The sequence below is a fragment of the Macaca nemestrina genome, unplaced genomic scaffold (genome assembly GCF_043159975.1).
Source record: "Macaca nemestrina isolate mMacNem1 unplaced genomic scaffold, mMacNem.hap1 Scaffold_87, whole genome shotgun sequence".
Classification (NCBI taxonomy): Eukaryota; Metazoa; Chordata; class Mammalia; order Primates; family Cercopithecidae; genus Macaca; species Macaca nemestrina.
The window spans coordinates 31058-58169 of NW_027257878.1; the positions used below are offsets into that span (position 1 = coordinate 31058).

The 27112-nt window shown below is 47.2% G+C and overlaps 1 protein-coding gene across 43 annotated transcripts in view; it reads right to left on the bottom strand.

Moving 5' to 3' along the window:
* Nucleotides 1-27112, bottom strand: part of LOC139361655 (disco-interacting protein 2 homolog C-like) — a 230607-nt gene that overhangs the window by 21005 nt on the left and 182490 nt on the right. For 30 of the 43 annotated variants that reach the window (XM_071090412.1, XM_071090395.1, XM_071090396.1 and 27 more), the window contains 2 exons: nt 24905-25039; nt 6-1009 (listed from right to left, as the gene is read on the bottom strand). In XM_071090412.1, coding sequence (XP_070946513.1) covers nt 810-1009; nt 24905-25039 — 335 coding nt within the window. In that variant the 3' untranslated portion in view covers nt 6-809. Of the gene's footprint in view, nt 1-5; nt 1010-13246; nt 14715-16056; nt 21018-24904; nt 25040-27112 lie in introns of those variants that run through there. The other 13 variants (XM_071090417.1, XM_071090416.1, XM_071090419.1 and 10 more) reach the window with 10 other exon arrangements.

The following is a 27112-nucleotide window of genomic DNA, read 5'->3' on the forward strand; positions in this document are numbered from 1 at the left end:
TCCAAGTCAAAAAAAAAAAACAAAAACAAAAACAAAAAAAACAAACCTTACTCTTCATAGCAAGAGGGAGAATTTATCAAAGTAACTGCAACAAAATCTTAGATGATGTAATTTCAGTGGCTAAGTGAGCTGTCCAGCCCACGTGGCTGGCTCACAGCGCAACAGAGCCAGGTGCTGCTGCAACTGCCCCCCCACCCCGATCGCTTGTGGACATTTTCTGTTTTCCCATATCTCCCTTTTGGATACGTAGCTCGCTACTTTATAGCTAAGCATCAGTAAAACAGGTTGTCTATTTTGAAAAGTAACTATTTTGTCTTTTAAGGACAGAAAATGAAGCAGGTGACAATAGCATGGCGACCTGGTGAATAGATTTAGAGGAATATTTAATACTTGGCACCACTCTGATCCCTTCTTCTCTCATGCTTAGTTACAGCTACCGCCTCCTAGGACAGAACACTTTGAGCTCTGTGAGTAGGAATTAAACATGTTCTAAATCAGAAGTTTTAGTTAAGCAGTATTTTATGTGAATGCCCAGATCCTAAGTGTTCACTGTACTGGTGTGTGGTGTTGAAGAAGGAACGAGGGCTTGGGGCTGCGTTTATGGTGCAGCGTCCGGGTTCCCATATGTGAGATGAGGGCCAAGAGACACGGCCTGGAAGGTTCAGACTGTAGGATTGAATGGATCTACCCACTCCTGGAAAGCCTCAAGTCTAACTTGACTTGGGCTGGTTTTAGGGAGATGCTGGCAGCGCCGTCCTCACAGGTCACTGGGAGGGGCTCTGGCACCGTCCCCGTCAGGTGTCTCATGATCAGCCCAGCTTGCTCATCTCAGAAGCTGTTGGTCGTGTTCTCGTTCCTGTTGTTCGTTGCGTGTTATTTAGGTTCTGTTCATGTGGGGACCTAGGAAGTTCCACAGTGAGAGGAGAGCCGCTGAGCCGCCTTCCTGCCTGGATGCCAGCCCCACGGAGGACCGTAACTGCTTGAGGTTGGCTTCTGCCCCCGGCCTCACCTGTGGAGGCATTGATGCAGTGGTACTTTCTAAGCTCCTGGGGCACACAGTGCTGTTGTGTGGATCCACAGGCTACTGTGGCGTCCAAGCACGTGCTCCCGGAGGAGAGGACTCTGCGGGCACTGATAGTGGGAGCTGGCTGAGAGTCGAGCGAGTTGAGACTCCCTGTGACCTGCACAGCTGCCATTTGCACAGCCCCTCCTGACACCAAGATGGTCGTGCGATAAATGCACAAAGCACATCTCCAGCAAAAAGCCGCCGATTGTCCATATCCAGGATATCCACCACGGTGGCTTTTTGGTGTTAATACGATGAATGTGAGCAGCAGGTGGTCTGCGTCGAGTGTGACTGTGCCACTGCAGTTTTGTTCTCATGTCTTGATGAGCATGAACGGTTCCTGACGAGGGTAGGTAAGGATGCTGTGACCTGAGACTCTGCAGTATTGTAGCTTGAGGAACCAAGGAGTTTTTCTGTCTTGCAAAGCCGTCAGGGAGGATGTTCCAGGCTGGTGACTGCTCCATGAGGTATTTAGGGATCCAGGTTTCTTCCCGACCCCTGCTCTGCGTTCCCAGGGACACGGCTGTCCTTGCCGTGGTTGGGAATGGGTGATTGCCATGCTGGCGGGGGAGGCTTAAGGTGAGAGTGGCCGTGATTTACCTAATCTACATAATGACAGGGAGCCTGGGAGTAAAGTGTAGCCATGGCCTGGAGGATGGATGATGGTTGTTGGTGAACGACTGGCTGCACTCACCGCAGCTGGCCCAGGAATGGGGAAGGATGGCTGAGTATGCCGTTCAACGGTACCTGGTTCTTTCAGATTTGACTTCCTTACGGATTTTCTGCTGTAAAGAGGAGAGAGCCTGTGGTTCTAGGCCAAGCATCTCACTCATCTCATAACATCTTGTATCCCTCAGCCAACATTTATGTCAAGTTTTAGAAGTCCTATCAAACTGGCAAGCATTTCTCAATTTGGTTTAACCATTGGATTTTATATCTGTGTCTGCATCTCTATTTTACATCTATGTGGTTATTTGACACTCTGTAGTACCTTTGTAATAGGTTCTCTTTGGTGGAAGTTACTCTCAACAAACCCTTGCTGCTACTTGAATTTTCAAGGTTGCAAGTAGAAAGGAGAGAATAAAAACCACATCTTCTCTAATTTTAAAATTTGTTGTTTCTCAAATCACACCAGAAGTAAAGATATTACAAATTACAAAAGCAGCCAGAATCAAGGTTAAGAGATTTCTGGGCGATTCTGGCTAATCAGCAGTATTTGCTGAGGTGTGTGCAGCAGAGCAACATGCCAAGAAGCCCGCGACGGGGGAGAGTTGGGAGGCCAGGCTGTGACTTCGGAGGTGTGTTGCCTCAGGGAGAGGAGCTAGATGTAGAGAGGATAAATGGCCACAGGTGTGACCACCGCCATCCTTGCTGCGGTACGGAGGCCTTTGTACAGGGGCCTTTGTGAGCTGAGTTAAAAATCAAAATTGAGAGAGTGCAATGCATTCTTAGTTTTTAAAATAAAATGCTAATAGAGAACGTTTTGTAAGAATGTAAAATGTTACATCTTTGTTTAGAATTTAAGAATAATAATTTGCTTCTGAGACCTTTGCGACTGAGATTTGAAATCTTAAGTATGGTTTTTTCTTCCATGTTTTATACATATGCACGTGTACACATATATGTAAGGTATATAAAAGGAAAATAAGCGTGTCTGTATTCACATTTATATACACTTCCATAATGTGTATACTTCTAGTCACACATAGGTCTAAGAGACTATGACGTGACTTGATAACCATGAGAGGGTAATCGCGCCTCCCGCGTTCCAGGCCTCACACAGCCCGTGCCAGGTTTTGGAAGTAGGAGTTTGTCTGCAGCCACTTCGGGAAGCATGTGGTTGCCAGGATTGCCTAGAGCTCCAGGCTGTCTCCAGTCCCAGCCTCCCTGGGGTAGAAGCTGCCCTACCAGGGGCCTGGACATGGACGTTAGGGCCTGGAGCCAGGGACCGCTCCTGAAGTGGGGGGCTCCCCTCACGGCTGGGCATGACAACCGAGGATAGGAGGCGGAGTCAGCCTCGGGCCAGTGCACGGCCTCCCTGAAGTGCTTGCGGGAAGCCCCAGCTGCACTTTGATGACCCCATAGACAGCACCACAATCTGTGAGATCCCCCTGGCCCACCCCTCAGGTTCCTAAAATGATGAAGGTTTCCTGAGCTGCGAATTTTTAGATCTAGGCTAAAAAGTCCTGGGACAGACTCACAGGGTTCTTTATGTAGAAATGATGAGTGTGCTGGTGACTCAGAGCAGGCACTGTACCCTCACTCCAGGGTCCTTTGTGCCAGGTGGAAACGAGCGTGTGGGTCACCCAGAGTCCCTGCATCCTCACTCCAGTCACTGCTCTTTGGTTTCTTAATTAAAAGCCTAAAAGCCTTGATAATGAAAATGTATTCTCCCCAGAGAGTAGAGTTTCCGGTTATGGAGGCTCACCAGTAAATGCCGTGCCAGGTCAAATATGCTGAGATCTGGGCCAGGTCCTGCTTCCTGCCCACGGCCAAAGCAGGTACTTCATTTGGGAGGTGACCCGGGGGATATCTGAGAGGCCTGCCGGTCCCCGAGGGATGAATCCGCTGGCCTTCACATTCTGCTCCGGCCTCCATCGGCTCCTTCCTACCTGCAAACTGCCGGCTTTGACGTTGCCATCATTGGAGATATGTTAGGGACTTGGTATGGGTTGATGCCCATAGGACCAGCAGATCGTGAAAAGGTGGGAACCAGGGCTGGGAGGGTGGTGACCACGGCCAAACTGAGAACGTGGTGGGCTGGAAGGTCCATTTTCTGTCTGAGGTGTTTCTTAAAATAAAAAACAGTGTCTCAGGGACATGAGAGGGGAGGCCACAGACGGGGAGAACGCATCTGTAAAAGACTTATCTGATAAAGGCTGTTATCCAAACCGTGCAAGGAACTCTCAAAACTCAACAAGAAAATGAACAACCTGATTAAAAATGGACGAAAGACCTGGACAGATATCCCAACAAAGAAGATACACAGATGGCAAATCTACACGTGGAAACATGACCCGCGTCTTATGTCATAGGGCGAGGCGTCACTGTGCACCCATCGGCCTGGCCAAAACCTGAACTCCGACACCACCACGTGCTGGTGGGTGTGTGGGCATCAGGACCCTCACTCATCGCTGGGGGAAGTGGGGCAGCTCCTGTGGGAGGCAGCGTGGCGGTTTTCCGTGGAACTTAGCTCTCCGACCACAGGAGCAATCACAGTCCTGGACGTTTACTCGGAGGAGCTGAAAGTTTACTTCCATGCGGAAATGTGCACACAGACGTTGACAGCAGCTTTATAATTGCCAAAACTAGAAAGCAACCAAGATGCCCTTCAGTAGGTGAATGGATAAACTGTGGTATGTCAGATACTGGGATATTATTCAGCACTAAAAAGAACTGGACCCCTAAGCCATGAAAAGACACAGAAGGATCTTAAACGCATGTTGCTAAGTGAGACTCCAATCTGGAAAGGCTGCCTGCTGTCTGAGTCCAACTACAGCACAGTCTGGAAAAGGCAAAGCTGTGGAGACAGTCAAACAATCAGCGGCTGTCAGGGGTTGGGGAGGGGAGAGATGAATGGGAGGAGCATAGGGGGTGTGTAGGGTGGGGCAGCAACTCCAGGTGGGGCTTTCATGGGGGATCCATGCCGTTCCACGTCTGTGAAACCCACAGAGTGAGCAGCAGCAGGCCGAGTCCTCGTGTGAGCTGTGAACTGTGGGTGGTGGTGCCGTGTTGATGCGGGTCTGTCGGTCGTACAGACATGCTGGTCTGGTGAGGGCAGGAGAATGATGGAGGCTGTGCCTGTGCTGGGAAAGGATATGTGAGGACTCTCTGTACTTTCCTCTTGATTTTGCTATGAACGGAAAACTGCTTTTAAAAACGTCTATTGAAAAGGCAAACAAAAGAGTGCTGGCCAGACAACATCAGTGTGAGGGTGTGGCCTGTGTTCTACGTTCAGAATTTCCCTTTTAGAATACACATATCTAAATTTTTCAAAGTTAAACCTTTGCATTAAGTAACTCACTACAAAGTTACAGTATCAGCTTGAGCGCTGCCAGGATGGCCAGGATCCTGTATCCTGACAGGCTTCTCCCCTTACAGGTGCAGTTGACGTCCATGGCCACATCCCAGTAAGCGGCAGGACTGGAATCAGGAGTCAGGCTTTGCGGGACAGAGAGGAAGTGAGACCTTGTAAGCACGTGGCTGAGGGCGGGCAGGGAGGAGCCCGTGGCAGGGAGCCGGCAGGGATGACTTTTTGACCAGTTTTCCTTATCGCTGAGGCCTTCTTAGACTTGGGGAGTTGGGAGTCCCCACTCTCGGGTGCCTCAGAAACCAAAGGCTGCTTGTAATGCTCAAGTTCCAGATGCCTCAGGGGAGGTACCTGGGTTGTTGGGTGCAGTTCCGTTATTTGCTGCTCGGTGGGATTTGCCCGCAGCATTTCTGGTTGTTTTTAAGAGCTGATGTTTGAGCTGCTTAAAATCACATATGGATGTCGATTTATCTATAAAAGTTAAGAATGGAATTTGAGTGCAAAGAGTTGTGAAAATGCTCAAGGTTATGTACTAATGTATACATTACATTTGTGGAAGTATTTGAAAGTGCAGGATTTACATTAAACACTTCTCTTGATTTTTGTAATATCTACCTGTCATTTTCCCATTTGATTAATAGATGTCAGAGGGCTTAAATTTTGAGTGCCTGAATTCACTGAAATTAAAACTTCTTACATCAAATGTAATTGAACTGAATGTAGCAACAGTGCATACTTTTAGAAGTACTGATTTAAAAAAAATATATAAAAACACATATCCATGAACATGCAGATGGGGGCAACATATTAAACCATGGAAGTAGAATTAGTATTGTTTTCTGAGAAGACAAATTTTTAAAAAGTCAAGGGGTTTTATAACTTTCTAGTTTCCAACTTATTTGCCCTAAAGTGGAAGATTGACAGCAGCAGAAGAGGAGATCCTGGGCCAGTGCAGGCTCTGGGAGCAGCGGGGTGAGTGCTGGAAGGAGCTGGCTGGAGGCAGAACCAGGGAGGTGCTCAGACAGGCCAGGACGGCCTCAGGGCACGCGGCTCAGTGAGTGAGAAAAAGTTCACATTTCTTGGAGAGCCCTTGACTCTGCCCACAGAAAACCCAAACTCCTTCCAACGGGGATGTGCATCTCATGTAAAAGTTGTTACTCCCAGAAAGAAAACCAGTGGAAGTAGAAATTTTACGTATGCAGAAATTACTTCAAATTTGTTTCTAACCTTATCCTTTTCTTCCCCCATCTTAATGTGTGGTGACTTTCTGCAGGTGACGCACACATCTTAGGAGAGCGCTGTATTTCAGTTGCTGTTGGCTCTGATGTGACTTTGTGGTGTCCGATGTTCTGGTTCTGAGGTTCTGCCCAGAACGTGGCTCCTCCCTGCTGAGTGTTGCTTGTTGAAGGCCCGTGTGGAAACTTTTCCTGTAAGCTCGTTGACCGCAGCAGTCTTGGTTCAGAAACCTTTGGACCTCCTGAGACTTCACACAGCCTTCTAACCTTTCTAGTGTGACCTTTTCATTTTACTGTTCCCCATTAACCCAGATGTTTTCCAGAATGTAAGTAATCTGCTGAATGCAGGGTCGGGGGTGCCCTCCGTTGGCTCTGGGGAGAAGCATGGCTGTTTCTCCGGGTGGAGCTTCCCGCCCACCATGGTGTGCTCCAAGCCGCAGCAGGGTTCTTTGGCAGAAATAATCGTCGAAGGCCTGCGTGGTATGGCTGTGGGTATGCGACCTCGCGGCCATACCGGCCCCTCCCCATCAGTGGTACCACAGAGAGGAGCAGGGGGAGGCCTGATGTGCTTCTGAGACTGCGTCGTCCGTGTGTAACTAGACATGCAGAGAAAGTGTTGGAGATGAGCAGGAGACGGTGTCTGTCCCTGATGAGCTTAGCCGTGCCCTTGAGCGGGTCAGGTTTCTGTGCGGCTGATCTGGACTCAGCCTGGCTGTGGCAGTGCAGGTGACTGCTGGGCTTTGGCAAGGCTGCACCCACTGTCCGTCTGAAACGGCCCCCTTCCCAGGCTCGCTGTGCCAGCTGGGCGCCCAGGCCTGATTTCCCGCCAGGACGGAGGCCCTGTGTATGTGTTGGGGAAGGGGGAGGTGGGAGTCCTGCTTTATTGCCGTATCCAATGCCACGTGGGGTCAGCACTCAGGAAACATGTGCTGTGTGGGTCAGCGATTGAGTTCAGAAACCTGGAAAATTCAGCAGTGTAGGCTTTGGCCATGACCTGTCCAGCCCTGCGGCTCTTTGTTTCTGTCTCTGAATTTCCTGCCATAGCATCCTCCTCCTTCCAGGGGCCCCTGTTCCCATAGGGCTGTTGGCAGCTTCACAGGTTCCTCTGCCTCCCCTCCCGGGCCCTGGTGTGGCTGGGGCAGCTAGTAGCTATGCAGATCCCACAGCCAGTAGACGGTTGGTGCCAACGTCTTGGGCCTGGGTTACCTGAGTCAACGACTCCAGTACATGGCTGAGCTTACCCCGAATGTCTGGATCGGAAGGCCTTGGGTTGCAGAAAGGTGGGAGTTCGATATCAAAGGACAGCCTGCAATGCAGAAGGGGAAATGGCTGTGCTGGATGGCCAGCTAGAGGAGTCTGTGCAGAGCCTGGGACCCGGTGCAGACACAGAGCTGACATGGGCAATGCAGTGACACGGCCACCGTGGAAGTGGGCAAAGTTACAGGCTTCAGACCGATATGGAGGGGCTGGTCTAAAACAATCCTCATTTTCCTTTAATCCTAGCAACTGCTGGCTTTTGGGGTGGGGAAGTGAGATCTGTGGTGGCCGCGAGGAGAGACAGGGATTTTAATTAAACCCCTCTTTCTGGGAGAGGGGAGTAGCCTTTTCTTTAGGACGGTGAGCATCGTCATCTCAGGCAGCTCAGGCTGCTGTAACGAAACACCATTGACTGAGTGGCTTATGAACAACAGGAATTTGTTTCTCACAGTTCTAGAGGCTGGAAGGCAGGATCAGGGTGCTATTGGGTGGGTTCTGGTGTGGGCTCCTTCCTGGTTGGCACATACCTTCTCTCTGGCCCTGATACAATGGGAGGGTGAGGGATTTGCTGGACCCCTTTGTGAGGCACAAATCCCATTTAAGGGTCTCCAGCCTGAGGAACTCATCACCTCCCAAAGACCTCCTGACAGCATCACATTGAGGGTGAGGATTTCAACCTGTGTTTTGGGGGGCAGGCAGTTCGTAATCGTCACCCTCTTTGTGTATTTCTGACTCAACATTGAGTCTGCCTTTGGCTCTCCAGGGGACAGAGCCTGTGTGGACACTGAGCAAGGTCAGAGCTGCAAGCATGTGCACATCGGGGGCAAGGGAGCTGCCAGGGGTGTGAGAAGGGGGTTTCAGCGTCAATCGGAGCTGCTTTCCTGGCAAATGTACTCATAAGCTATCCTGGCAACATTTGCTTTTCACGAAGAGTCGATGAGGCAGTGGGGGCAGCAGGCGGTGTTGCCAGAAGCTTGGAACTGATGGGCAGCAGAGAAGGGGCAGAGGCCACGACCTTGGGGTGGTCAGCAGTGCCAGGTGTCTGCCCTCCAGGACTCACGCCTGTGATTGTGCGGAGACTGAGCCGACCGGGGCTTGCCGGCCAGTGTGGCTCTCATGCAGGTGATTATCGGGGTTGGTTTCTATGTAATGTTCCCTCAACCTCATGCCCCCCCCCCCAACAATTTCTGTGCCTAGCAGAAATCATGCTGCATTTCCTTGATGAAGCCTTGAGTTTCCTGTGGAGATGTAGGAATAGCACGATTTGGCTCACGTCAAAATACTTTGCAGTGAAGCTGCACGGAAGAGGTTTCTAGGCTTCCATTTGACGTTTTCAACAATGCCTGAGTGTTACAGGACTGTCTTGCTTGTTAAAAAGCACCAGATGAAAAAGGCTAGTAGTTAATTATGGAGACTTTTTACATTAGCACAGAGACGGTGGCTTGAGGCAAATTCAGTGTAACGTAGGTGTGTTTGTAAGCCGTCAAACGGACCATCTCTCTGCGGGCGACACATGTTTTCCGGTATTGGTTTTGTTCTGTAAAAGGATGACTGGCATGCGGTACAGTCGTTCCAAAATTCACCTGGAAGGTGTCCACATGGTGCTTTGTTTTCTCCTGACATTCTGGGCACCACGAGGAAGTATTCCTGTCTTCAGCACTAGCAGGAGACTTTTCCTGAACACCTGCTCCTCTTTGGCGTTGTGGGTGTGAAGGGGTCAGAGTGACCCTGTCTTCATGGAGCTTTCAGACACCATGGGGATAGTGTGGCACAAGTGTCGGGCTCAGGTGGGACTCAGGTGGGACAGAGGCTTTCCCCAGAAAACAGCTGCCGATTCCAGGACGGCCCTCCTGCATCATGTCTGAATTAAGGCTGTTCTATTACAGCAGGGGTGTCATGTTAACTGGAAGTGCGCTTTTGTTCTGGGCAGTAAGTAAATTAATTGTACATTTGCCAAGGACAGTGAGGTTTGATTTGATGAATCCAGTAGGGAAAAGGAGAAGGGGCGTGGCTGGGTGGGGACGTGTGTGATGGGAGCAGAATGGAGCAGCCATCCAGGCTGTTGGGATGGAGGGGCCGCGCCCGCATTTTCATGGGGTCTGTCGCTGTTTGTGCCACTAGACCTGAACCTCTGTCTCTACAGTAGTAACGCATCATTCACGTCCCAGCAGGCCAAGTCCTCAGGAAAATGGGGCCAAAAAGTAGAAAACCATGACCGTAGAAGGCAACGGCACGTGACTGAGCTTTCTGGGTTGTGCGTCCTTGTGATAAAAACAGTCCTAACTGAGCTGAACACCAGAATGAAAACGAACCTTCCTCCGTGCTGAAGTCGGAAGAGGTGTGCTTGGCTATCCGCAGTGCCTGCCTGTTTGGGCGGTGATTACTGCAGGTCACACGTGCTGTACAGGAGGAGGGCAGTGAACTCTGGAGCCAGGCTGGCCGGGTGCAAGTCCCAGCTCCATAGCCAGCTCTGTGATCTGGGACAATTCACCTATGTCCTCTGCCTCTCGGTTTCCTCCTCTGTAAAAGGGGGGTAATAGTCGCATCTATCTGAAAGGGCTATGTGAGAATTAAACGACCTTGTAAATGTAAGGGGCTGAGAACAGTATCTGCTCTTGGTGAGCAGAAGGATGACCAGGAGGTGACCAGCAAAATACCCCTTTCGAAGCCTCAATACTGTTCTGTAGTGAGCAAAGACATAGCTCCTCTCTGGACGAAGCCATTAATAGTCGATCCTGGCAGGCAGAGTGCAGATTCCTTCAAATCAGAAATTTGAACTCTGGCCAATGACTGCTGTACTGATTAAATCTTAGGATTTGTTGTTAATGGTAAAGTAGTCTACAAAAACAGAAACAGTCTGAAGGAGTTTGAGAGGGTGTGGGCTCAGCTGCAACCTCTCCTCCCAAGGCCGTTGGTCAACATCATCTCTAGCCCTGTGGAAAGACAGAAGCAGTGAAGAAAATGTCGGACAAACATTTGGTGTGTTTGTACACTTCTCCCAGAAATCCTAAATGCTTTGCATGTTTCAGCTAATAATTCATTAAAATGGATTATGCTGACCATTTTATAACCTACTTCACTGCTCTCCTGTCTAAATCCATCCCTTTGTGACACATTTTTTTTACACTTGGCTCATTTTTTCAATTGTGTTTGCTGTCTTACTCCCATGTAAAGGATAAATGTGCATGTTTGTTGATTTGACTGAGACAGCTAATGCTAAATGTCTCTGTTCCTTGAATGTTGACTTGTGATGGTGTCATTTAAGTCTCTTCTCTTACCCCTTGAGTCAGCAAAATATTCCGTGTTACTTTGAGCAAAACTTGCTCATTAGTGTTATGGAGAGTATAAAAGCAAATGGAATAAGTTTCCTGCCTTCAGGAGGATTGAAATCTCAGTCGGTATGACAGCATGGATGGGAGTCGGCTCAGTTTGCAGCTTTTAAAACATGTTGGAATCTTTCCTCTGCCACTTTTGATGGTGAGACCCTGAGCAAATCATTTCCACAAGCATCATGCTCTCCATCTATGACATGGAAGTAAAAATAGCAATCTTGACAGAATTGTGATGACTACAGACGTGTACCTAACCTCTTATTTACTGCCTCCCGATAGAAGATATTGTAACTCATCCCATTTGAGAGCAGGTGGTGATCACCCCATCCTGTGAGATTCAAGTATAAGTATCTGGAATCCCCCATCTGCAGGTGAGGAAGACCCAGCAGCCCTCACAATGTCTTCTGGAAACTGGATTTTGTTTGAAGGGTGAACTGACTCCAAGTTTCTTCTGTTTTCACGTATTGTCCTTCCTACGTGGCTCCTGGGGTTTTTCCCTTCCTCCCAATCTACATTAACCTGATAACAGCCAGCTATGTTTTCTAGAATTCCCCTAAATTGACTCATGCCAAATACTGAATACAGTAGATTGTGAGGGGTTCATTAAATCACGATAGAGCATCCTAAGAAGGAAAGTAGACACCTTTGTTCTTAAAGGGTCTTCAGCTATCCCACCCTGGAGAAGGTTGCTGATTTCCTTTTCTCCTCGGGCAGTCTTGTTACTATGCATCACTTCTTTTCTCTGAGATGGAGTCTCGCTCTGTCACTCAGGCTGGAGTGCAGTGTCATGATCTTGGCTCACTGCAACCTCCATCTCCTGGGTTCAAGTGATTCTCCTGCCTCAGCCTCCCGCGTAGCTGGACTACAGGTATGTGCCACCACACCGAGCTAATTTTTGTATTTTTGGTAGAGACAGGGTTTCACAATATTGGTCAGACTGGTCTTGAACTCTTGACCTCGTGATCCATCCACGTTGGCTTCCCAAAGTGTTGGGATTACAGGCATGAGTCACCGTACCCGGCCTGCATCACTTTTTATGCCTCGTCTTCATCCTTACAGCTTCTCCTTCCTAGTGGCCTCAACTCCCAACCCCGGAGTACGGGTCACAACTGTCCATCTTCATGCACCACAGCTTAATTCCCCTTCTTCTCCTCCCCACCATGCCCTATGGGCTGCTTTTCTACAACCAGAGTGGAGACCCAGGGAGATCTGCTAAACTAAGACAGTGCTCACCCCTGGGAGAAAAATCTACTTCCCAGTTCTCAGTCCTGCTAAACTATTGTTAAGATAAAGAAGGACCATGATAAATCCTATTGGCTAAGAGAAGAAGAGTCTCCATGTTGCCATAGGACAAGAGAGGAGGTGACAGAATCTGCAGCCATTTGGTCGAATATGTGATATGTGAGTCATTCTGAGGAATACGTTAAAATTCTGTAGTCAGATCTTGGAAAATGGTAGTTCCAGCAGAGGGAATAATATAACAAAAAACCCAGGCAGAAAACAAGTGTGTGTGTGTGTGTGTGTGTGGAGAAGAACAATAATGTGATGTGAATGAAGGGTTCGGTGTCATGAGTGAGAAATGGCTGACCGAAAGTAGGGAGATGCAGAGAGGAAGATACCACGGGAAGACTGAACATCACATTAAGTGATTTAGGTGATTCTGCCTGCAGTGCAAATATTTTGGGCTCTGAAGTGAAGTCATCAAAAGGTTTACGTCTGTAATGGAGGATTGGTCTAGATAGCCTCTCAGATCCCACTCGGCTTTGAGATCCTTGATTCCGGGTCACACCTGCGGGTCTGGAGGGCAGTTCTGCAGGGTCATGAAGGAAGGATTCCAGGAGGCTGGGACACGAAGGGCATTCAGGTGACCACATCAAGAGATCAAGTGGGGTAACAAAAGCCTGAACTAAAAGGAATGCAGTGTAAATATGAAGGAGAAAGAGGAAATGGGAAACTTACTAGAAACGATAAGTAGAGAAAAAGGGGAACGTGTGATTCCAAGGTTTAGAACAGTATTTGTAAGTTACAGTCCCACAACTTCTTGCATAAACAGTATCTAAGAGAGTCATTTTAAGAAGAAGAGCAAACTTCCAAGTTCCACTGAAAGACATCAGCATCTCTGTGGAGTGAATTGGGGAAAGAGAATGAAGAAGTCTGCTCAACTTTTAGACACACAAAATGTGAATTGAATTGCATGAGTGACAACAATGTGAAGATATTTAACAGGAGCTCTTTTTTCTCTTTTTGGCCTACGGTATTTAATCCTTCTATCATTATCGTCCTTTCTCTAATTTGATGTCTTTGAACCTTTATTCAAACATCTACTACGTATATGTAACATGTTTGTGAGATTATTACTAGACCCTCTAGGAGGTTTCATTAACCCAGTTTTCTCTTATTATACCAATACCACACTATCTTGGTAGTTCAGGTAAGTCCTCCACCGTTTTATTCCAAGTTGTCTTAGCTCTGTTGGGTTCTTTAAATTTCCAGACACATTTTGGAATCCGCTAGTTCATTTCTACTGAAAAATAAAAATAAAAATAAAAATCATGCTGTGATTTTGATTGGAATTGCATTAAACCTCTGATCCACAAGCGCAGAACTGACATCTTAACAATATTGAGCCTGCTGATCCATGGACACAATATATCACTTCATTTATTTAGTTCTTTAATTTATTTCAACATCACTGCCTGCTTTTCAGTGTATAGATCTTACACATCTTTTGTCAGATTTAGTCTGAGGTATTTCATGTTTTGATGTGCTCTAATATTGCTTTGTAAATTTCCATTTCCAATTATTTCTTTGCCAGTGTATAAAGAGATATTGCTTATGTGTTTAGCTTGTATCTTGCAAGCTTTCCAAACTCACTTATTAGTAAGTAATTTATTATTATTAGTTTTAGTGGCTTTTTGTGATTTCAGGAGATTTTCCACACAGGTGATCACGTCACCTGCAGATCCAGATAGTTTTAAATCTTTTCTAATAAGGGTGCATTTTATATATTTTAACTTGCCTTATTGCACTGACTAGACTCCAAAAAAATGCTGAAAAGCAGTGAGGAAAAAGTCATCAGGTGGGATGGTAAATACAGCCCCTGTTCTTCCATTTTGACCTGAAGCACCCAGTGTGATCATTTTCTCATTTGATTTTCGTGAGGACTTTTTGTTTCCTTTTTTTCCTTTATTTTTAAAAAATACACTATCTTTTAGGCAGTTTCACCTTCACAGAAAAATTGAGGGAAAGGTGCAGAGAGTCCTTCTATATGCCTTCCCTTCCCCCACGTGCACAGCCTCCCCCACTAAAAACTCTCCTGCCCAGAGGGAGCGTTTGTAACAATTGAAGAACCGACGTTGACATATTGTCACCCAGAGTCCACAGTTTACATGAGGGCTCCGTCTTGGTGCTGGTTCTATGGGTTTGAACAAAGGTGTCATGACATGTATCCACCATGATAGCATCGTACAGAGCAGTTGCACTAAAATCCTAAAAATTTCCATGTTCCACCTCATCATCTCTCCCTCTTCCCAACACCTGGGAACCACGGATAGTTTCACTCCATAGTCTGGCCTTTTTCTGAATGTCCTTTAGTCTTTTCTGATGGGTCTCTTTTGTGTAGCCGTGCATGTTTAAAGTTCCTAAGTGTCTTTTCATGGCTTGACAGCTCACTTCCTTTCAGTGCTGAAGAATATGCCATTGTTTGGATATATCACAGGTTATTTATCCACTCACCTAGTGAAGAACATTTTGGTTTCTTCGTTGCCTCCAAGTTTGAGCAATTATGAATAAAGCTGCAATAAAATTAGCAATTATGATTAAAGCTTCTATAAATGTCCGTGTGCAGGTTTTTCTGTGAACACAAGTTTTCAACTCCTTTGGATAAATACTGAACAGTGCAATAGCTGGATCACATGTTAAGAGGATATCTCGTGCCCATCAATGATACACTGGATACACAAAATGTGGCACGTATATACCACGGAATACTATGCAACCATAAAAAAGAATGGGTTCCTGTCCTTTGCAGGGACATGGATGAAGCTGGAAGCCATCATTCTCAGCAAACTAAACTAAAAGAGGAACAGAAAACCAAACACCACATGCTCTCACTCATAAGTGGGAGTTGAACAATGAGATCACATGGACACGGGGAGGGGAACGACACACACGGGGGCCTGTTGGGGGTTGGAGGCAAGAGGAGGGAGAGCATTAGGACAAATACCTCATGCATGCAGGGCTTAAAACCTAGATGATGGGTTGACAGGGGCAGCAAACCACCATGACACATGTATACCTATGTAATAGACCTGCACATGTATCCAAGAACTTAAAGTAAAATTTAAAAAATAGGGAGTATAGTTTGGTAAGACAATGTGATAATTTTACAAACACAAAACATGTCATACCCACTTCCCCACCTCCCTCAAGTGCTTTCAACAGCATCCTGTTGCTGTTATTAAGAGAATAAAGCATCTACCATCATCTCCCAGCCCCTGCCTGCCTTCCTTCATTCTTGTCTTGTGCCACTTTCTCCCGTGCTTACTTCCTTGCACGTGCCTGTTTCCTGCTGCAAGAGGCATTCTGCAGCACCCCCATCTCTGTTTAGACCGTGGTGTCCCTACACTCCACCGCCCTCAACAATCAACCTCTACTTCTCTCCAGACTGCAAGGGGATCATACCTTCCAGAATGCATCAGTTTTCTACCTCTCATCCCAAGATACGCCAGATTCTTTTACAGCATAAATTTAGAGAACCCCGCTTCCCTTTCTTTGGTGTGCTTTCCTGAATTCTTCATCAGAAACCCATTAGAGTGATTGTCTTATTAGTGCCCATTCTCCCCATCAGGCTGCAGGTTCGTGAGAGCAGGGGCCACGGTCATGTTGGTGAACCACGGTATTCTCAGTGACTATCCATGTGCTTAGAAAGTATTTGCTGAATGAGTAAATGGGTCTGCAGTTCCAACCAAAGCTAGAAGCTTGACTTTGGAAGAATGAAAGTAGATAACGTCTCCAAAGCAGACCCCATAGCATGAGAAAAGAAAGGAAGAACGGAGGCAGAGCTGAAGGATGAATATCGGCACAGGAGTAGGTGAGAGTTCCAGAAATGCTGGGTTTTCACGTGTTTTTACTTACCTCCTATCTGTGTTTCCATCTCTGTGTAGCGTGACTCTCACATCCCTCTCAATTTCTACATTTCTTTACTGACAAGGACAGAGGTAGTGCATTGGACACACTACTAACCAGCATACTCTCTCGGACTTGCAAGGAAATGTAGAGAAAACAATCTAGAAATGGTATCTCAGAAGAAAAAAATATCAAAAATATGAGAATAAATGTGGGAAAAAAATCAATGTTTAAAGACAACTTCTCAACATATTTAGGTATCTCTGGGACCTAAAATTTCATCAGAACTCCCCACACTTCTTTCTTTTTACATTGCTCTGTGTGTGTGTGTGTGTGTGTGTGTGTGTGTGTGTGTGTGTGTGTGTGTGTATTCAACAGAAATCTACCAAAAAAAAAATAATAATAATGCTATTGCTAGAATAATGCTACTACAGGGGAGAAAAATGTAATCTTTTCTTCCACCCATCTCAGCTTCATTGGTTGGGGTTCCTATAACAAAAGACAGATGAACCCCCAAAAAAGCAAGCGGAGGTTTATTAGCATGTATATTTCATATATACATGAGAGATACACAGGGAATGAGGGAATCTCAAAGAGACAGCTCAGACCTTTCTTTTATATAACATCTTCAACAAGGATAATAAATGTTTCTAGAAGTGCCAAGACAAAGTAAAAGGACTTTGGGTCATTGGGGGCAACAAATTGTGGGAAGGCCAATAAATGATAGATTTTTGTGTAAATTCCTCTGGTGCTGTTTCCTGAATAAGGGTCTGAAGTTGTCTACAGAGATTGAGCTGCGTCCTTTCTGGCAGAGAGGGGAGAAAGGGCACTTTTGTCTTTGTATAATATGATTATGTTGTGTGCTTTTCAGAAACTAGAGGGAAGGCCAGAGCACTTCTTAATTGCTTTCAGCTCAAAATATTTTAGCATGGCGTGTTGTATTCTCTGCACTGTTCCTGCTGCAGATATCTCTAAAGGCATCAGTCGCATCCACAGCACTACTTGTGGGGAAATATTGAGCAGAACTGGAATCAAATGTATAATTCAGCCCCATAGAATCTGAGCCACAGGACAGAGAGAACTGCCCGGGAGTCAAAGCAGACACTGAGCAGCTGACATTCTAAGAGTCTCCTTCCAGTAGATCGGCGCATAAACTCAAGTTCTTTTCACAGATTTGTCTGTGTTTCTTTTTTGGAAAAAAACATAACCCTGTAGCGAAAATGTCTACTTCACAGTGCACCAAAACATCTGGAGCCTTAGCCAGAAGCAGCACAGACCCAGCCAGAAGCAGCACAGACCCAGGCAGCCTGGTGATGTCCGGCGGGGGCAGCCCATAAAATCCATCAGCATGTGGCCCTGCGAGCCGCCACCAGTAACATATGTTTACATGCTAATGAATGTCAGGCTCATTTAGAACAAATTTGCATCCATCAAAGTCAAACAGCGAGCAGAGCAGCACATTTTCCTGTGTGTCAGTGGCCCCTGAGATACCAGGGAGAACTTGAATTGCCTGACCCCTTCAACTTCCAAGCATCCCAGAGGGAAAATGCAGACCCCAGGAAAGGACTGTGCTGGAAACCATTTGTTCTTACAGATGTCCGGAGTAGTCTTGTGACTGACCCAAAGACTCCCCTCTGAGGGTGGGGGAGACCTAGGTTAGGAGAGGGTGAACCGTGCTGCCTTCTAAGACCTTCCTTCTAAGGGAGGTTGGGAGAAACCCAGAGTAGGTGGAGGTGAGCCATGCTGGCAGGACCTTCCTTCTAAGGGAGGGTGGGGAGACCTAGGGTACGTGGAGGTGAGCCATACTGGCAGGACCTTCCTTCTAAGGGAGGGTGGGGGAGACCTAGAGTAGGTAGAGGTGAGCCATGCTGGCAGGAACTTCCCTCTAAGGGAGAGTGGGGGGACCTAGGGTAGCTGGAGGTAAGCCGTGCGGGTAGGATCTTCCTTCTAAGGGAGGACGAAGTGTGCTTTGCTAGACTCTGCGCTTGAGTCTCAGCGTGGCGGACCCAGATGGGAGCAAGTCACTTCTATCCTATGATTCTGGGTGTCCTCATCTGTCATGGAAGGTTTGGTTAGATGAGCTTAAAGTCACTCCAGTTGCAAAGCTGTGTGACTTGTAGATACATGCCAGTGTGAATGACTCACTTCACTTTTACAAGTTGCACAGATAGCCAGGCTTCCCCTTGTATCAGTCAGGAGGTCCCAGAAGACTTTGTCACAGGCAAAGAGGTGATTAAAAGGAGTCACTGACGGGATTCTTTGGAGATCGGTGGGCAGGGCCCAAGGGAAGTGAGAATAGCACTCCCCAGATTATGGGCAAGGGATGCCTGGGGAGGGGCTGCTAACGTGGACAGGCATGAGTAAGAGAGGACTGAGGACAGCTCCTCTCCCTCCTCCACCTTCTACCTGCTGCCAGCAATGAATCCAACCAGCAGCCCTAGGCCAGGCCAGGCTCCCAGAGTCAGAGCCAGGAAGAAGCCAGGCACATGGAGAAGCCACTGGTCCCCACCAACACCAAGGGTGCAGTAAGAATTTTGATGGAAACATTTAAAAACTCATTCAACAACTTCCTATCTCCCCAACCAGCCTCTACATATGATTCCACCTTTTCCGACTCCTGAGCCATCCTCAGGGGTGTCACAGGGGTGGGGCTGCCTGCTCTGCCCAGGGCCTGGGACCCTCCAACCTTCGGAGGTCTGGAGTCCCCTCTCCCCTCCCTGGCAGCAACTGTCTTCTCTGCTGTCAAATTATCACTTCCATCCTCCCACAACACATGAGAATTTAAGACGGGATTTTGGTGGGGACACAGCTAAACCATATCAAAGGGGGGACCTGGGGCTTCCTCATGGGGCTCTGGCATGAGCTTGGGTGACACAGGTTATAAGACCCCATCTGCTTCAGGTTTAATTGCATACCCCAATATTCCCAGGTTGTAGTCCTAACCAAGGACCTCAGAATGTGTCTGTATGTGGAGATAGGCCTTTTAAAGAGGTGATTAAGGTAACGAAGTCATTAGAACTGATGCCCTTGTAAGAAGAGATCAGGACACAGACATCTATTGAGGGACAACCGCACGAGGACACAAGAGAAGATGCCATCTGACAGTCAAGGAGAGATGCCTTAGGAGGAGCCAGTCCTGAACCCACCTTGACCTTGGACCTCCAGACTCCAGGACTATGAGAAATACATCTCTGTCTTTTCACAAAACTGCCTGTGGCAGCCCAACCAGAGCCATGCGCCATCTTTGGTTCTCAGAAATTCCACTGGTTTTTATACTCCTGGATTTTAGGAGGCCCCTGGATGACCAGCATGTGGCTAAAGTTAGAGAAGGAGTTACTTGTGTAAGAGAGCCCCACACATCTCTGAGTGGACACCGTACAGCCCATGAGATATTGGGTGTAGTACCATCCTCTCTTCCCTAGGATATTAAGAACAATATCACAGGAGGGGTGTACAGCCACAGCCCCTGCGTCACTGGGAGCAATAGCATCTTCTCCCCCTCTCAATATAAGGAACAATATCCCAGGGTGGGTGTACATCCCCTGTGATATTGGGTGTAACGTCATCGTCTCCCAATGCGGATATTAAGCATAGTGTCACAGGGGGGTGTATACCTTCTCCGCTATCGGGAATAATATCCTCTCCCCTCAGGACTGTATGCAAAATATCGAAGGGGTTTTACAACTCTTGCGATATGGGCAGTAATATCATCCTCTCCCCACCTAGATGTTAGGAACTCTATCACAGGCGGCCGTACATTTCTTGCGATATTGGGAGTCATATCCTCTCCCATCATGGATATTAAGAACAATATTACAATGGAGGTGTACCACCCACTGCCATATTGAGAGTAATATGCTCTCCCCTTCGGGATATTAGGAACAATATTGCAGGAGGTGTGTACAACCTCTGCGATATTGGGAGTAATATCATCCTCTCCCCCTGAATATAAGAAACAATATCACAGGAGGATGTACACCCCCTGTGATATTGGGAGTCATATCATTTTCTCTCCCTCTGGATATTTGGAACAATATCACAGTGGGTGTGTACACCCTCTGCGATTTTGCCACTAGTATCATCGTCTCCCTCCCAGGATATAGGGAACCATATCACAAGGAGGTGTACACCCCCTGCGATACTGGGAGTGATATCGTCCTCTCCCTCCCTGGATACTAGGAACAATATCACTAGGGAGTGTACACCTCCTGCAATATGGAGACTAATATCATCCTCTCGCCCCCTGGATATTAGGAACCATATCATAGGGGTGGTGTACACCCCCTGTAAAATCAGAAGAAATATCATCCTCTCCACCTTTGGATGTTAGGGACAATATCACGGGGGAGGTCTACGCCCCCTTCGATATTGGGAGTTGTATCATCCTCTCCCACCCAGGATATAAGGAACAAGACGACCGAAGGGAGGTACACCCACTGCCATAGTTTCAATAATGTCATCCTCTACCCCCTGGCTGTTAGGAATAACATCATAGTGGGGTGTACACTTTCTTCGATATTGGGAGTGATATCATCCCCTCCCCGCTGGATATCAGGAACAAGTCTATTAATTATTAATATTAATAAATATAAGAAAAATTAAGAGTAATCATCGACATTAATAATCACAATAAAGATAGTAAAATAGTTAAAAATGTTAACGATTAGCATTAATAATCAGTAGTAATATCACTACTAATAAAATAATGATATCAGCAATTGTTACTTAAATCAATATTAAGTGATGCTGGTAATAAAATAACAATATTAGCAATTATTTTAAGCATGCATAATCATATATTTAAAATAATTATCCATAACAGTATCCTATTAATAGTATCATTGATAATTGTTAATATCGATCATGGATGTTTAATAATTAATCATATTACTCCTAATACCGCAGGGGGTGTACACCTACCTGTGATGTTGTTCTTAATATCCAGGGACAGAGAGCATGGGATGTTGTTCCTAATTATCAAGGAGGGGAGAGTGCAATATTACTCCCAATATGACAGGGTGTGTACATCCCCCCCAAGGCACTGTTCTTGCCATTCAAAACAAGAGAGGATGACATGACTCCAGATATCGAAGAAAGTGCAAACCCACGTGTGATATTCTTTCTAATATCCAGAAAGGAAGAAGAGGATAGTAATCCTCATATGGCAGGAGGGGTACACTCACTCTGATATTTTTCCAAATATGCCGGGGGAAAAGAGAATAATTGCATTCCCAATATCGCACCAAGGGTTGTACACCCCGTGTGAGATGGTCCTTCATAATGTTTCAAGGCGGGAGGGATGATATTATGACATATATGGCAGAAAGTGTACACTCCCCAGGGATATTGTTCCCATGATCCTGGAGGGAAGGGGATGATATTACTTTAAATATTACAGAAGGTGTACATGCCCCCAGTGATATTGTTTCTAATTTCCACGTGGGAGAGGAAGATATGACACCCAATAATGCAGGGAGTACAAACAGTCCTGGGATATTCTTCTTAACATTCAGGGAGGAAGAGGATATTACTCCCAATACAGACGGGTGTACACCCTCTGACGGTGTACACACTGAGGGTATACACCCATCTGTGAAAGAGTTCATAATTTCCAGAGAGGGAGATGATATTACTCACAATATCATAAACAGGCTGTGAGTCCACCATGGCCCCTAATAGCCAGCGGGAGGAGAAGGGGTGGCTATTAGTCCCCACCTTGTGGGGGTGCCTCACCCCCCTGCGAGGTGACTCCTAATAGCCAGAGGGGGAGAGGGGGTGGCGATTAGTCCCCACCTCGCGAGGGGTGCCTCACCGCCCTGCGATGTGGCTCTTAATATTCGGGGGGGAGAGGGGGTGGCTATTAGTCCTCACATCGTGGGGGAGGTCCTAAAATAAAATATATGTTAACTATTTAAAGGTGTGAATTTTATTACATATAGAAAAATGTGCGTTTAGCGTACAAATGTGCACATTTATGTCAAATACATGAAAACACATAATCCAGGTGTTTCGGTTCATACCACTGTAGAGACTTTTCGGTTTCTTTTCATACAACTGCCCAACTGGGGCCCAGAGCCAACACCCACCAGCTGTGTCACTGCGTCTGTTGTTTTACTGTCACACACCGGCCCTACCCCACAAAAAAAAAAAAAAAAAAAAAAGCCATGGCATTTAATAAAAAATTAATTTTACAACGTTATTAGAGATGACTTGTAGTCCTCTTTGAAGAGACTGCAGCATGTGAAGGATTTCAAATACAACTGTGTTCTGGGTCTCCTGATCTAAGGACCTATCCGCACTGGTGGCTTTAGCAGTGCTTCATGCAAACTTCCAGAAGGCATGTGTGTCATGTCTAAGAGCAAACTAGAGTTCACGCCTCAGCACTGTGTGCCTCTTCTTTCTTCCGTCCCACGGGCACCGTCTTCTCCCAGGGAGCTGGTGCTGTGCTCTGAGGCTCTGTCCCACCAGTCCCTGCCAAGTCCCTGGGGCCACTGTGGAGAACCAGCCTCCGTCTGTCAAAGTGTGTTGTGCAGAAAACAACTCATCCAAATCTGTTTAAAAACCACACATTTGCGACGCCTATAGGCCTCAGAAGGTGGAGGCAGACAGGTAAAGGCAGCTGCCATGGGGGCTGAAGTTCAAGCCGGTCTGTCCGGCGACTGATGGGCACTGTCTGCAGTGAGCCACTGCACATTTAGCGAGGCTGTCTGGCCCCTCACCTCTGCCAAGCCTCCACCCGTCGAGTCTGGCCTGGATTCTCACACGCCTGCACAGCCTTCATCTGGTTCATAACTCAGCTCACAAAGGGCCCCATACAAAGGCCCCCGTACCGCGGCAAGGACGGCGGTGGTCACACCTGTGGTCATTTATCCTCTCTGCATCTAGCTCCTCTTCCTGAGGCAACAGCACCTCTGAAGTCACAGCCTGGCCTCCCAACTCTTCCCCGTCCCGGGCTTCTTGGCATGTTGCTCTGCTGCACACACCTCAGCAAATACTGCTGATTAGCCAGAATCACCCAGAAATCTCTTAACCTTGATTCTGACTGCTTTTATAATTTGTAATATTTGTACTTCTGGTGTGATTTGAGGAACAACAAATTTTAAAATTAGAGAAGATGTGGTTTTTATTCTCTCCTTTCTACTTGCAACCTTGAAAATTCAAGTAGCAGCAAGGGTTTGTTGAGAGTAACTTCCACCAAATAGAACCTATTACAAATGTACTACAGAGTGTCAAATAACCACATAGATGTAAAATAGAGATGCAGACACAGATATAAAATCCAATGGTTAAACCAAACTGAGAAATGCTTGCCAGTTTGATAGGACTTCTGAAACTTGACAAAAATGTTGGCTAAGGGATACAAGATGTTATGAGATGAGTGAGATGCTTGGCCTAGAACCACAGGCTCTCTCCTCTTTACAGCAGAAAATCCATAAAGAAGTCAAATCTGAAAGAACCAGGTACCGTTGAACGGCATCATCAGTCGTCCTTCCCATCCCTCGGCCAGCTGAGGTGAGTGCAGACAGTCGTTCACCAACATCCATCATCCATCCTCCAGGCCATGGCTACACTTTACTCCCAGGCTCCCTGTCATTATGTAGATTAGGTAAATCCTAGCCACTCTCACCTTAAGCCTACCCCTGCCAGCGTGGCAATCACCCAGTCCCAACCACAGCAAGGACAGCCGTGTCCGTGGGAACACAGAGCAGCGGTCTGAAAGGAACCTGGATCTCTGAATACCTCATGGAGCAGTCACCAGCCTGGAACATCCTCCCTGACGGCTTTGCAAGACAGAAAAACTCCTTGGTTCCTCAAGCTACAATACTGCAGAGTCTCAGGTCACAGCATCCTTATCTACCCTCGTCAGGAACCGTTCAATGCTCATCAAGACATGAGAACAAAACTGCAGTGGCACAGTCACACTCGACGCAGACCACCTGCTGCTCACATTCATCGTATTAACACCAAAAAGCCACCGTGGTGGATATCCTGGATGTGGACACTCGGCGGCTTTTTGCTGGAGATGCGCTTTGTGCATTTATCGCACGACCATCTTGGCATCAGGAGCTGCAGCGCAGATGGCAGCTGTGCATGTCACAGGGAGTCTTATTCGCTGGAATCTCAGCCAGCTCCCAGCATCAGCTCCCACAGGGTCCTCTCCTCTGGGAGCACGTGCTTGGACGCCACAGTGTCCTGTGGATCCACAAAACCGCGCTGTCCTCCCTGGCCACTGTGCCTGTCCACTGTGCCTGTCGCGGCTCCGATAGTCCTCCGTGTCTACCTGTTGGGGCTCGGATAGGCCGCCTTGTCCGCCTGCGAGTCCCGTGCACTACAAGATTACGCCATTCCAAGGCTGCTCGATGAGGCTTCACACGGGGGCATTGTATTTCATTCACTGCTAGGTTCTACACTGACTTTTATGACCCCGGGGAAGGACTAAGACTTAAATAGAACAGCGGCTAGGTGATACAAACCGCCGCTGTAATCAGAACATACCAAGACCAGGCCACAGGAAGGAAGAAGCAGCCCTGGGCCGCAGCCTGTTACCAAGTCGCTGACATCTCTGTCCAACATGGATAAAAAGACCCTCTTTCCTCCGAAGTCTAAAGCAACATATCGGCCCATCTAACAGTAATTCTGTTGTACATTTAACTTCATCTTGCCCTTCTAAGTGACTGTTCACGGTCTTAACACCTGAACAAGAATTTCTCAGTTGCTGAACCACTGTTCGTTATTCAGCAGATAAAATGGCAGCAGATTGCACCCCAGGAAGAAACACACCCAGTCACGGGCACAGAACGGGACATCAGCACAAACCGTTTCCCAGAAAAAAACGCATCTCTGCTTTGGGACATACCATCCCCGGTCTCCATGAGCTCGGCGTTGCAGTACTTGGGCGCTGTCCGGGACCCCGTGGAACCCTGTGGTCGCTCCATCTGTATGGAGTGCTCTGAGGTGTACGTGGTTACGTCAGGAGGTGCAGAATGATTATCTGTAAAGAAGCACATCATGAGTGTTTCTGGTGGTTGTGGCGTTTGCTCTGCAGGTTGAGCAAGCCATAGCTCAGGAAGAGACGGGAGCGCAGACGCTCACCCTGGGGGTGCCGTGAGAAGCCAAAGCCGATCTCAGCCACGTCTGCCACAAACATCTGGCACAAAGGGGGACCCCAGCATAACTCATGTTGCCGAAAATGGAGTAGAGTTCGGTGAAACCTCAATTTCCTAACAGGAGCCACGTCAGCGGCATTTTAACTAGAATAACGTTAGACCGGCAATGGCAGGGCGCCAGGAAGCGTGTGTGTGTTCATGGAAGGGTCCCGTTTCCTGTCGGCCACCGTCCACACAGCCCAGGGCTTTACTCGCGCTTTGGAGCCCAGGGCCTGGAAATGGAAACCCAGCTCTGAAAACTTCTGGGGATTTGGGGATGTCCCTAAAGCTCTCCGTGCCTCAGTTTCTTCATCAAATGGGAACAGTAATGGCTATGACCATGTAGGATCGGGGCGGGGGGGTTGGCCAGTGTGACTATGTTGTGCCTGGACTCCTTAGAACACTCACGCACACATGATCACAGATGCTAAGTTCTCATTCACAGGCTTCTGATTATCTCAGAAGGTCAAATGCACATCTGACTTTTTACTTCTCTTCTTTTGCCACACAAAATATTTCTGCTCTTCAAGTTTCATTATTTTGTCACAGCTTTTCCAAAAAACTCCCAAACTTATAGAAAATTTCCAGATAGTCTAGGAGGATTATCTTTGTGCCCAATTAGAAATTACCGGAACGCGATCAGCCGAGAGTTACATTTGGGTCACACTGAGCCCTGACGTACATGAGTTAGGAGCCCCTCATAGTTTGGATAAATTAATTCTTTGTACTAAAACTTCCTCCAGTATTGAAAGGGTAAACCCACAAAGGGAGGCCCAAGTGCAGTGATCCATTTATTCAAAAATATGTGTTTTCCTTGGTAAGATTCTGTGCATTTTCTTAAAATTGAATAAAATCCGAGGATACAAATGCTTCCACCAAGTGGCAGAGGCGGTGTCTGGCCTCCCCGTTCACGTCTGGCAGAGCCTTGGCCACTATCCTGCAATCCAATATACACATGGAATTTTATTATGGAAAAATACGTAGCAGTCACACATTTCTGTTCAATGTTTAGCCTGCTGTGATTTCAGGTAGGGTTATTAATTCACATAAACGAGTGTACATGTTCCTGAAACTGTGTCAAACTGAAGTTTAACACTGCTTTGCATTTGAGTACTACTTTGCAAACTTTTAAAGAGTATTTCTGTTTTCTCCTTTATACTCACAACAGTTGAGAGAGAAAAATTATTGTTTTCAATTTTTTTTCCCTCACTCAAGCCTAAAGCAGGAGAAGGGACTTCAAGATCCCAGCAGCAGTAATTGGGAAAAGTGAGACAGACCCAGCTCTCCTGACAGCAAACTCCTGTTCCAGACAGAAAACAGTTGACGCTTTCAGTGTCAGTGAGCACCGAAGGGGCTGGGACCCAAGTCAATCCCAAACACCTCTGGGTGTGAAGGAGTCAGTGATCTAGAAGTGAACATTCTGGGGTTCTGGGGTGTCTGTCGGCTATCTGATCACACATGACGTCCACCTGCTTCCCACTGAGGGTTTTGCAGAGATCAGGCTTTCCTGTGGTAGCTGGTGCCGGGAGGGTCTGAGCCTGCGGCTCGTGCTCCGTCATCGGCGAAGTGGTACACAGTCATCTCCGGTTACTGCTTTAATAGAGACACACACCAAAACCTATTCAACCCAAGTCCCATACTTGATGGAAAACATTTTCTCCTGAACCATTCAAAGGCAGAGCGACGCGAGGCTCATCGTGGCTCCCCCACGTGTCGACTCTAGCTCTAGTAATTCTCACTTCACTCCTTTTCCACGGCATCTTCAAACGTTGTAGGGCAGTGATCCTAACTTTGCTCTTTTTCTAATACAGAGGATCTCCCTTGTCATAGAACCTACACAAGACAGTGCGCCACGCCCAAGAAATCTGAACACCTGTGGCAGACAGCAGCGTAAAGCGGCCGTGCTTAAAGCCCTCGTT